Source organism: Vanessa atalanta, chromosome 2 (genome assembly GCF_905147765.1).
Source record: "Vanessa atalanta chromosome 2, ilVanAtal1.2, whole genome shotgun sequence".
Taxonomy (NCBI): Eukaryota; Metazoa; Arthropoda; class Insecta; order Lepidoptera; family Nymphalidae; genus Vanessa; species Vanessa atalanta.
The window spans coordinates 3,441,816-3,455,794 of record NC_061872.1 but is presented as its reverse complement, the minus strand read 5'-3'; the positions used below and the strand labels follow the sequence as shown (position 1 = coordinate 3,455,794).

At 31.4% G+C, this 13,979-nt stretch overlaps 1 protein-coding gene across 1 annotated transcript in view; it reads left to right on the top strand.

Annotated features, from left to right (window-relative positions):
* The first annotated feature begins 1,318 nt into the window (after positions 1–1,318).
* The window catches only part of LOC125068943 (alpha-2B adrenergic receptor), a 44,395-nt gene continuing 31,734 nt past the window's right edge, over positions 1,319–13,979 (top strand). Inside the window, exon 1 of the mRNA XM_047678343.1 lies at positions 1,319–1,649. Coding sequence (XP_047534299.1) covers positions 1,319–1,649 — 331 coding nt within the window. The remainder of the gene's footprint in view (positions 1,650–13,979) is intronic.

Genomic DNA, 13,979 nt, shown 5'->3' with positions numbered 1-13,979 from the left:
ATAAAAGCTTTAAACTAAAACTTTATCTCATGCATAAAAACACCTGATTGAATTTCCATTTAAATTAATTGAGTTAGGATGACTATGTAAAACAAGAACATGAAATTCACATTTGGCACGTCAATAGTCTAACTTTAAAGCGAGTAAAACAGCGAAGAGCAGCTTTTTATGTTATATTTTATGATAACGCTAATGACATTATAAACGACGCTATCCTTTATTCTTTTTTTAAATGTTAACAATCTTTTAAATCAATGATATAATATTAAATAACTGATAAAAATGAGAATTATTAACAAACACAGGAAAACACTAAATTGAAATGTTTGAGGTCTGCAAACTTTCCAAAAGTAACGCCCATCTATTACTAACTGAACTATACACTTAGTATTCGCATTTATAATATTCGTTTGAATTTTCACGAATTAAAATCGAACACACGAAAAACTTAATAGAAATATTATATTATCGATGGTCTATCAACCTCTAGTAGAATAATAAGATATTTTTTTTATTGCTGTCGAAATAGTTCAAAAGCAGCCATAATTTTATTTTTAAAACGTTACTAATAATAAAAAGGCACTTAGAAATTTTCACTGTAGTAAACTTTATTATCGACTCATAAGAAAAGTAATAACGTAGCTATTATTGTGTATTTGTAGCAGCGTAGCCTTGACGTAGCAATTGTATTTGAATGGTTTGAGTTCTACGACGGCGTAGCATATAATGGGAACATTGCTACGCATATATTGATTCTACAGTAGGTAGATAAATCTAATCCAATGCGTAGCTAATTCAAATATTATGCTTCAAGGTCAAGTAACAATCTTTGTTAAGACTAGAAACATTTGTATGCTAATTTCATAATCCAGAATACCTGTAATCTTAGTAATAAACAAGCTTTGTTTTTGTCATTATGCTGGAAAATCTCTTAGTTTATTTAGATTATGTAATCGTTCGTAAAAAGTATATCGTGTTATTTTTAAATGTTATATTGTTAGAAAATATTAATGATCTTTTTCAAATATGTTTGATTCGATTATATTATAATTAAAATTGTTTTATTATACGGTGCATAATTTATGTCAATAATATTATTTCCCGAAAAGTCTAGTGTATTAAGAGTTAGCGTTACATTACAGTTAGTTTAAATCAGCCAATTTGTTTTACAGATGCATAAAAGTGGAATGAGCGACTGAATATGATCGACAAAATGGATCCTCCGAACAAAATTTACCACATTTACGAAATAAGATGAAATGCTCACAAATAAAAATGATATTAAAGACGTTTCCGTGTAAAAAGCACACGCATCACAATGAATGATCTGGAATATCAGAGGCTTCTACTGAATAGTTATGAATATTATAAGTGGGATAATTACACAAGCAGAGAATTCATCGAGTTCGTTAATGTGACCGGCAATGGAACCACGGTAGGCGACGAGAAAGTGGTTAATAATTGGTGGGCCCTGGTTGCTTTAGCACTGGTTGTCTGTACCGCTGCTGGTAATGTGCTAGTGTGTCTCGCGATATACCTGGAAAGGAGGTTGCAGAATGTCACGAATTACTTTCTGATGTCGTTAGCAATAACTGACCTCTTGGTTGCGGTACTGGTGATGCCGTTAGGGATACTAACGCTGGTGAGAGGTAAGTTTATTTTTGAATATGAACTTCACTATGTATAATATTTTAGACGCTTAAATACAATAATACATATGTACATAAAGCATATCGACGATAACAGTGCTACGCCATTAATTGGAATTCAGAAATATCGATCAATGTGTATCACTGCTACGATCATAATAATTCTACGAGCTACAACAATGCTACAGGCTACATTGTGTTACGCTACAGAGTCATATAATTATTGCGAAGATAATTACAAAATTCAATATCATGTATATTAATTCATTGAATATTATCCGTTAAATAAATTGCACGTTATATATTAAGCTAGCTCCGAGTTTATTAAGTGCATCAGTTTAAAAATTATCTTTCTAATTTCTTTAAAATAGACAAAAAAAATTAAAACGGAGATATGATTGCTTACAACGCTTCGTTAGATAACTATGGTTTCAGTGTTAACGTAGACGTATTACATTACATTTTACATTAGCAGCCTGTAAATTTCCCACTGCTGGGCTAAGACCTCCTATCCCTTTGAGAAGAAGGTTTGAAGCCTATTCCACCACGCTGCTCCAATGCGGGTTGGTGGAATACACATGTGGCAGAATTTCGTTGAAATTGGACACATGCAGGTTTCCTCACGATATTTTTCTTCACCGCCGAGCACGAGATGAATTATTAACACAAATTAAGAACATGGAAATTCAGTGGTGCCTGCCTGGGCTTGAACCCGAAATCATCGCTTAAGATGCACGCGTTCTAACCACTGGGCCATCTCGTAGACGTATACAATTCTTTTTTAATGAAATGATTGTCATTATTATTTTATTACAATGTATTAGTACAGTTATAATTACTTTTCTAAATTATAATAATAACCAAAATAGTATTATAATATATATATATATATATATATATATATATATATATATATATATATATATATATATATGGAAAGATATGGAAAAAAACATATTTATGATTATGCAATTTTATAGCCATCAAACTCTACGCTATATGTGAGAGCGAAATTGAAGAGCTATTTAAATAATTTGGATCACTATATATATTAATTTAGTATAATTTATGCATTGAATTATCACATATTATCATACTATCATTATAAAATAACAATGTTATTTATAATTAGTACTTAACATATTATTATATATAATTACAATATAACTAAGTACATACAAAAATATTGATTTTTTTTTCATTTAAAATCTATCACTGTATAACCACTGGGTTAGTGCGCGTGCGTCATAACTGATGACTGCGGGTTCAAACCCAGGCAAGCACCACTGAATTTTCATGTGATCGACTTGTTTATATTTAATGTTTTACTCTGTGGTGAAGAAAACATCTTAAGCAAACCTGATTGTACCTAATTTCAATGACATTCTGAAACATATGTATCCACTAACCCGTATTGGTGCAGCACGGTGGAATAAGCTCCAAACCTTTTCCTCAGTTAGGAGACGACGCCCTAGGCCAGCAATTGAAAATTATTAGCCTAACTTATTAAAAAACTTTAATTTATAAAAAGTACCTTATTAGTATTATAATTATATTTCTATGAGCTTCAGCATTCGAATAGTATCACCTCGAGTCTTTCTAGGATTTCGTGGAAAGCTATTGAGGAGTATCCAAGGAAACCACTCCAATATAAAATGTGAACATGCAGAACTGTGGTATCCTTAAACAATAGCATTTCCAAGGATTTCTCCTTTGACATGACGCCATCGTAATCTCTTGCAACATATTGTCAAATATATCATATGATAATATAATATAGATGAAATTTAATAGGAACTGAGGCCATATTGCGCTAACCTCAAGTAAATTGGAAATAGTTTAGTGTAGGCCTAGTACAACCTTTAGTCCGATGACAATTAAATATATTCAGTATCATTTTACGTCCAAGATGGCCGCCACCACAAAGTGACGGATCTCATATTATATTTTCACAAACCCTACAATATGGGTATCAAATGAAAGGGTTTGACTAGAAGATTACAATAGCGTAAGCTGAGTACTTCACCTCGCGATTTTATTGTAAGTCTAGTTATGTTCAATGTTCTAGATCGTTAAGAAGATTGATGCCAACTTGATTTGCCTTAATTGTCATATTGGTTTTTAATAAAACCGTTTTACTTAAAAAAAGATACCAAAAATATTACCCTTCGCTTTATGCAAGTAACTTTACTTGCTAAGTTAGCCTAAGTTTCCGCATATAGTATTCTTATTCGGCATAAATTATTTTATCAAAAATCCTAAATACTAAATAGTGACAATCTCCGTAGTCGGGTAGTGTGTACACCGGTTTTCATAGGTACGGTACTCTGAGGTCCCGGGTTCGATTCCCGGCCGAGTCGATGTAGAAAAAGTTCATTAGTTTTCTATGTTGTCTTGGGTCTGAGTATTTGTGGTACCGCCGTTACTTCTGATTTTTCATAAAGAAAGTGCTTTAGCTACTTACATTGGGATCAGAGTAATATATGTGATGTTGTCCAATATTATAAAAAAAAACTAACACACAACTACACAATAATTTCTCAGAAATCATTATAATTCCAAATACTTTAAAGTCTTGTTCCACTGCAAATTTTGTTAAATTAACCTTTAAATGTGCGTTGTTAAAATTAACGATTGATCTTCATAGAAAAATATACATTTTTAATAACAATTTAGATTTATAACCATCTCCAAATAAATTCTTCAAAACTTATCAAAAAGTTTTAAACTCGATCAAATTTCTAATAAACGTACAAATTACTTTGTTAAGAAGATTCTAACAATCTCTAACTTAATTGTACTTTAGGAGGCATCGTGCTAGGTGATGACGTTAATACAATTATAGCTTTCTTTTTTTTTTAAATATAGTTAGGTGAACGGGCATTTGGGCCACCTAAACACTACTGACTGTGATATTGGCGCTGGTAGAAATATTAACCATTATTTACATCACCAATCCACCATTAACCTTGGGAATTTATGTTACGTGTAATTACAATGTCTCACTCACCGTTCAAACCGGAATACAAAAATAATAAGCATCTCTGACGATGGCACCTACCCCGATGGGCTTGTACGAAAACCTACCACCAAGTAAGACTAACTAATAAGCGTTGCATAATGGATGAATAGTAAAAACAATATTCTTGTCTCTTTCTATATCTTGATATTTTACAGAAAATAATCATAATCAAAATTCTCTTTCTCTCTCTCTTCTTCTCTGTCTCTCTCTAACACGTCAGAGAATATTGCAGGTACTGAACATTGACCCGATTTTCAAGTGATATTTCTGGCTGTAGGGTGCCACTAAGCAGTTAATGTACCAAACAAATTTTAGAAGAGGAAAGTGATCACGACCCGTCAAGCCTAAAATATATATTTAAATAGAAAATAATAATATATTTTTCGAGACATTAAAATTATCCTAAATTATCTTTCAACGAAGTGTAAAATTTATTTAGACAAGATTGTTTATTATCTTTTATGTCGTCTATTAAACTTTAAAGGCATTTATAACTGTAAGATATACGAATAAACTCTCAAGTAATAAACTGGATTGTTATTGCTATTCGTAAACTTAATCAATAAAAAAGAAATAGGGTTCCTCTCGTGTGTGTCTGTCCTTCTGACATAGTCGATTTTCTTCGAGTATTCTATACGAGAAAAGCGAAAGAACTCATTTCGAATAACAAAAAATATGTTTATGTTTTAAATCTTAAATTGAAAAATCGAAAAGATATGATAGAAAATATACAATAATTCGCATTCCTTTCAAAGTTTAACCTGATACTATATATATACATCTTACCTTACCTAAACTTACCAAAATGTAACTTATGATAAAATTAGTTATGAAAAAAATATTTTGGTACCTAGCTTGTATTTGCTAAAACTTTTTACGCCATATCATTTTACTTATAAAGCTGTGTAAATAGATCATATGAGTATATGAATTCCTGTTTGTTACTTATTTAATCTTTTTCTCAATACCACTATCTATATAACGAGTATTAACATATCATTCACATATAGAATCTCTTTGAAGTGCAATGAGATGCTGGGCGAACACCACAATGATATTGCATGAACTTCGAACTAACATTCTTATATGAGAAACATGAATTGAATAGCAAGAAAACGTTCACAAACGTCGATAAAAGATTCATTTTAAAATATAAATATTTATGAAGGTATTTTTCAAATGAAACGTCTTAGAACGCGATGCGAATAAATTTTCAACCTTTCGATTTGTTGCGAAACGATTCTGACATTTCACTTTTGTGACATGTGTAGAGATGTGCCTTTATTAAGAATACTCTATTTATATTATCGAGTTAAAAAGTATAAAAATAAAAATATTATGTACAGACAATTCTTTTTTTTTCAATTTGATCTAAAAAATATTTGCACAATACAAACTTACAATAGAAATGTTATGAGTTACGTATATATGTATTCATTCCTTATTTCAATTAATTATAGAAAATACCAGAAAATGAAAAAAAAAAATATTATTAAAAAAAAAAAATTCAAAATCAATACTAAAAGTATTGAGAATGTATATAGAAAAAATACAGATATTTCAAAATAAAGATGTGATGTCGTCTTATGTTTAAATTTATTAAGGTATTTATACACGATAAAATCGGATTTGTGTCGATAATGTATTAAATTTAGTTATTTATTGAGGCTATGGCCAAATGATAAGGCGTGAATCTTTTATTCATGGGCTTAATTTGAGTTTACATTTCACCTCATTTCATTCAAATTTGAACAGCGTGCTGGAAAAATTCCTATAGCCTTCTTCACTAAAATCTTAGCCAAGCTGTTGGACGGACTTTGACGTCATTTCTAAAAATAGGTATTTCACATTATATTCCAGATTTTTGTAATAAAACTTCTCCATTCTCAAACTGGAGTTTGTTAATGGAATCGATTTTAAATCTGTCTATCAGTGACATTACGCAGTAACCGTTTTATATATTTTAATTGGATCGGAATAATTTACAATATGTGATGTCAATTTATAAAATAACTTACAACCGAAATAAACGAATACTATTATTATTGTCAAATTTTTAATGATGATACAAATTTAATATAAGTATAATAATAATAAAAAAAACATTAAATAATTAAGTATTCATTTTCTTATTAAATATTGAAGTTGTTTAAGTGTGAAAGTGTGGGTAGGGAAATACTACCAGTTAGATATTCTACCGCCAAACAACAGCACACCGAATTTTCCACGGGGAGTGTTCCGAGGAATTGTTTGGATTAATCCCGGCAGCTGAATTTCACCTTCGGACATTTCGTCAAAATTCTAAATTTCACCCGCACCACTTAGATGTCCGTAAATCCACAACAGCGCGATTTTTAAGGCATTTTATGCCTCGCACAACCACTCTGTGGAACCAGCTTTCGCCGGCGGTTTCACTTTCCATCAGGTGAGCCTCCTGCTCGTTTGCCCCTATAACATAAAAAAAAAATACTTAGTATAGTTCGGTCCGGTCTGAAGGTTGAGTGAGCCAGTGTAACTACCGGTGGTGAATTCATGTTGTACATCAAAGTTAAGATCTTACCGTGCTAAGTGATCACTAACCATAATAATTTCCGAGTCTGCCTACCTATTTTAAATAAAAAAAAATGTAAATAAGTCTTAAAGGTTTCCTCAAATATAGTTATGTGTACGATAGTTTCAAAAACAACTGTCAATATAACTGTTTGTCAATTCATTACTTCCAAAATATACCGATTAATTTTCAATTTCACCCGTTTCATAAGTCTCTATTTTCCTTGCGATTGCGCACGGGGTGACAATATAGATTTTTTATATTTAGATATACACAAACATTAATTACGTTTCAAATAAATAAACAGTCGGACGAACTTGCTCGCATTTTTAATATCAGTAAGAATTAAATATTAAACTTGTTAATTCTTTGAATATATTTGGATTCTTTTACCAGATCATTTTTATCTTGCGAATATTTTACCATCTTATTTGTTTCGATTACTACGTTTCTGAAAAAAAGTGTCGATGTGTGCGTCTTACGTAACGTTCAGACTAGGTGAGTCGATTACAACAAAAAACTTTGAATGAAAGTTGAAAGTTGAAAAACTTTATTGAATAGATATAAAAAAAAAAAACATAAAATACGCGTACTTTAAACTTTTGGATTGGAAATGAGGTAACCTGATGGTAAGAGCTCACCACCAATCAAAAATATTGACACTATTAAGCCCCACATTGCTAATGAGCAACCAACCTTCTAAAATTGATATATTATATCCCTTGTGTAACTACAGCGTAGTTACACTGGCTCACTCACCCGTTGAACTTATCGATAACCACACTTCATAAGTATTGTTGTTTGGCGATAAAATATATGATGAGTAAGTAGTACCTACCTAGGGCCTGTCCAAAGATCTACCACTAGCACAAACATATACAATTATGTACATGGATAACTAAACACGATATTAATTAAATTTTTGGTTACGTGTTTTGTTTGTGTTTGTTATAAATAAATGGACTAACTCACCCCATTAATTACACCTGTGTCTTTAGTGTGAGTATATTCAAATTTCGTTCTGTCTTGGCTTTGAGTCTACAAGCTGTTGTGTAAATTACCAATGCAAATAACTTGTAATTGTTAGCCTCTTGGGTATTCGAATAGGCTCGATATTGCCGGTGTCAAGTAACGAACTACTGTATATATAAACGAATTTAGACACCTTTATTAAAACACAATTTTGATTTGATATTAAATTATATATTTAAAAAAAAAAAGATTAGTAGCAATGCCTCAAATTAATTAGGGAATTACTAATAATTCTATTTACCCCTCCTTTTAAGCTTATCACTTGTATTAGGAGTGGGGACGACAATAGCCCAAGGGTTCAAGATCGATCCTGCCACTTTGTACGTTTTTAGGCGGCCCGTTAACCTTTACGCTACTGACGCTTAAATAATATATTTAATGTTTAATCTGTGACTCATGAAATAGGTTTTTCTAACGTCTGGATATTTTGTTGGTGTAAATATTGTATCATTAAATTAATATTTATTCATTTTCTTACGTCACAACATTTGTATAATATTTCATATTCAAATTAAATATTAACGGACGAATTAGAAATAAAAGAGACCTGTCAATAAATGTAAGGCATATGGTTTTTGTTTTATATCAAATGAATATATTATATTAATGACAATTTAATAATACCTAACGAATCGAAATTAATAGTATTATTATTAACTTTGGATATTTAAGTTTGCTTTTGTTTTAAGTATTATAAATTATTAGTATTAGAATATATACAGTGTTATTCTGATGTATAAGCTATATTATTTTAAAGTTTCATTAAAATCCATTCAGTAGTTTTGCTTGACGTAACAGATATCCATACATACGACTTTTTGCCTTATAATATTAGTAAGGATGGCAGAGTTTGTAGTACTTTATGAGAAATATTTATCAGACTGGCAGACAGTCACCTGCCTGCCACCTTTCCTTGGGAATGCTTTTGGTAGTTTACTTGTCTCCATACAGTCTAGATGCGCTTATCATTGTCAACTCTTGACTCCTACAGATCAACATGTGACCTCTGTATTATAATTGTTGGAATCACAAGGGATATATTATTTGTTCTTATTTCCGTATGTTTGGAAATGTAATTCTCTACTGTGACGCATTTTTTACTATTTTCGACACAGTTAAATTCACATTATTTTCAAGACTGACGAACGAAACACGCGATCTGTGCATTTAGCTAAATCGCAAATAGTCGGTGACGTCACCGTCGCTTCAAACCCGGGATCGTTTATCAAACTCACCTTAATTGTACCTGGGCATTGAATTAAATTCAACCTCTTAATTTATGAGAATTCAATTTAATAAAATAATCAAATGAAGAAACTATGTAAACTGCATGGAATTAACAATCGATATATTTTTTATTTATTTTGGTAGTAGGGCTTTATATAAGCGCGTCTGGGGAGCCATCATCCACACACCAGATTTTCTACTGCAAACTAGAAATACTTAGTATCGTTGTATTCCGGTTTGAAAGGTGAATGTGCATCTACTGATCATCTGACATAACATATTAGTTCCCAAGGTTAACGGTGCATATTCAATTCTTACATTACCATGTCTAGGCGGATCACTTACCATCAGGTGGTCATTCTTCCGGTCTGGTTACATAAAAAAAAAATTATGTTATATCGTCTTTAACCGCAATCATTTTGCTTATATTTTTAAGCCAGTTGTTTGGACAGTGCTGTACCTGGCGTGATCACTGTCTATAATTTAGCTGTGATCACCTTACCCGGACTTCTAGCCGGAACACAACAATACTATTGCTGTTTGGCGATAGAATATGTGATGATGGTGTACTGCCGGTAGTCGGTCGAGATTGCACAAAGCGCTAGCACTAATAAACCAATGAAATATAAAATATCGATTCAAAATTCATAATTACATAGTATAAATCAAAGTCGCTTACCGCTATGTGTCCCTGTGTATGCCTAGATCTTTAAAATTACGCAACGGATTTTAATGCGGTTTTTTTAATAGGTAGATTGATTCATGAGAAAGGTATAATAATATGTATAATACAAGCACAATATAGTAGAGAAACACTGATCATTTTAGAGGTTTCTAAAGTAATGTCGTAAATAAACATATTTTTTGCACTTACCTTAGATAGATCAAAATAATGTACTACAGTATTGTACACTTTAAAAAGGTCTTCCAAAAAGTCGGTGATGGTGTGATCTAACCCTTAAGGATAGTCCACGACAACCATTTTTTATCCTTTACTTTTTAAGAGAAAAAAAGGCTTATTTCGAAGCGATTTTAAGCAATACACCATTAATCCTTATCCAATTAAGTAATACATTGTGCATTTAATATAGATCAATAAAGCCGTCTACAGTGTGTCATTTAAATTAATATTTTCGAAGATATTACAGATTTAAAACGCAGGGACAAAAAACTGACTGAAAACTGACTGAAAACTGTAAACGTTGTAAAACATTCTGTAGTGTTTATATATATATATATATACATACATGTATATATTTAGTGGCAGCAGCAGCAGGCATTGCACCCGTGCGAAGCCGGGGCGGATCGCTAGTTAATAATAAATGAATTTCTAATGATATCATTTAATCTAATATATCATGTATACAATAGTGTATTCAATAGCATTATATTAGATCACAATATTACATACTATATTATTGGCTCTTGTTACGTTTGATAATTGAGATCTCACATTATAATGGAGGCAGAGCTTATATCACAATACGTTAACCGATATTCATCTATTCAGATAATAGAGAGAGATAACAATGCGTCTTACTTTGTAAACTAAGCCGTTCATTAGTAAATAATAAATATTTAAAATAACAAGTCCTGACTGACTGATTCATCATCGCCGAGCGTAAAAAATTAAAGTAAAGTAGACACTCACTGAGGAAGGAATTTTGGAACCCCTAAGGGAGTGAAATCGGGGTTGAAAGTTTGTATAGAAGTCCGTCATTTTTTTAAGTAAGAAACATGAAATTTCATTTTTGGGATTCTGATTAATAATAAGTAGATACGTATTCAAGTATTTCTGGATATTCTACCCCTAAAGGGGTGAAATAAGGGTTAAAATTTAAATGGAAGTCTATCATTTCATTAGGTAGAAACATGAAACTTTATTTTTGGGATAATGGTTAAAATGTGTATATACGTATTTAAGTGTTTCTGCATATTCTAACCCCTAGAGGGTGAAATAAGGAATGTGAGTGGTGAGCAAAAGAGGTGAGTAAGGTGAGTAAGGATCTAGCCCACGAAAGTTGAACCACAAATGTGGTATAAAAAAAGATTTCAAATTAACGTCATATTTTAAATGATTATGTAAAATAATCAATTTCCGCTAGAGCAAGGCCGCTGGCAACAGCTATTTAGTAAATAAATGAACTGTAGTACTTTAGAAATTCTAAGGCACATTTAAAAATACCCATTAATAAAGTCTCTGCCTAAATTTTTTTACTGTTGGTCAAAGAGCCTTTTCATTTAAACGTATTCTAGCACGTTTCAATACATATAGCAGATTTTCATATAAAGATTTTCTGACATTTCCTTCACCAGACACAAGATGAATTTTAAACAAAAGTTAAGGACTTGTAAATCCAAAGGGGCTTATCCGGGCTTGAACCCGTAATCGTTGGCTAAGATTCTCGGATTTATGATGTCACTGGACGACAGAGGATTACCTCTCTACAATGAAACAAAGTATTAAGTTTGTTTCATTGTATCTAGACACGCGGTAGCGTGTCAGCCAAGTACAAGTAACAGAACTGGCGAGCAGCACCGTGTGTAATATTACACGAACCATTTGGAGCCACTTTTGACCTCCTCGTAACTCAAAAACTATTTGACATGAACGTGTCACAATTGGCTCATATATTGAGACTCGCGAGATACATATGTGTTTCAAATTTCATAAACGCATCTCAAGCGGTTATTTAGATAGTAACGTCTAAAAATCGTCATTTTTATTACTGACTGACCTATAGATCAAAACTATAACCTACTTCCAGGTGACCTAGAAATTTGGCATGCAGGTAGATAATTAGGCCAATACAAAAGAAAAAATCTAAAACTGGATTTTTTTTATAATTTTATTATATTTTTTCATTTTATTGGGTCTATTAGGAACACTCTTATATATATAGTTCCTGTAATGTAATAATTATAAAAAAATGATGTAAGAACCAGCAATCAAAACTTATGACAGTTTTAATGTGGATTTTAAGGTGTTCACGTGAATACCTATATAACAAGTTGAATACCATCCTTAATTTTTTTACAGTACATAAGTACTAAAACGGAAATATTTGGATATATTGTTGCCTAAGGTCTGACTTGACAAGTTCTTCTATATATTATCCTATATATTATCCTAAGTTATAAGAAGAAATGATATTTTGTGTAGTTATAAATAAATTTCAGGAAGGACCATTGTACTTGGCACCCATTTAGATCTCACTTCTTTTGTCGTTGAAGTCAACAACCAAGGTATATATCATAATATTGGACTTGGCTCTCATTTTTAAATTTATGTTTTTGATGGGATATCAATTATTGTTCAATATCCTTTCCATAAGTTGAGGGAGAGGAGTATCTCCCCATATTTACAATCTCTTATCCCAACAATATTATAGTATTGTATTTGTATAAATTTAAATTTTAGACAACTATGCAATTCCATTTCGTTCATGAATTTCTCACAATGATTATTTTATGAAAATCTCAATAAGTAATCTAGAAATAGCTTATGCAATAGTTCATATTTACCACTTCAAGAAATAACATTTTGCTTTGTACGAGATAATTAAATACAAAAATATTCCACAAAGTCTGCAAAGCTACACACTACTCGTCTACGATAAAATTAAAAACTTATTTATGCCTTTATAGGGATAAATAACTCATACTATTAACTAGACGTTTTATTTTAGGCAATTTAGTTAGTTTATATACATATGTCAGATACATATACACATACACGTAGAGTATGTTTCTGAGGATGCTTCTTGGATGGCTTAAATTAGAGCTAGTCGGGCGTTGCGCTTGGGAAGTAAATAAAATTATATATATGTAACATTCAGTGCGAATGTGTCATGCATCTATTGAATAAATATTATGACTTTATCTTTGACCTGCACCAATTGCAACATCGGTAACCCTATCATATGAGTATCAATATTTCGTATCGCGTATCATCCGGTTTATTGGTTGAGCGATTCTGTGAAGTAATACGCACACAGAGACATTGATTTAATCCCATAGTTGGTTGCAAACACATTGAGGTTGAAAGATTTCTCACATGAGTCTATTTGACTTATAAGGAAATGTAGGCGTTTTTTTATAGCTCAGAATATTTTAAGATCAGAAAGATCTAAGTTGATGGTCACTTTTGCAAAGTACAATAGCAAAGCTCTTATTTACTGATATTCATTTACCCTTCTATTTAAGCTTAAAGTTTGTGTTAGGAGTGGGGATGACAATGACCTAAGGGGACACGATCAATCCTACGACTTTTTATAATGCTAGGTGACATTTAAACCATTGAGCTTTTGACGTTTTTTGAAATGAAATTGTTAATAATTAAGGAAATCTAATAAATAAAACAATTTTATTGATAAAATAAATGTGTGTTGTTTTACTATAATAAATAATATACTCGTATAGCAACGGAGAATATAATTAATATATATGCCTCAGACACACAAGGGCAAAAAAATGTCATAACGGCGTAGACAGCGTT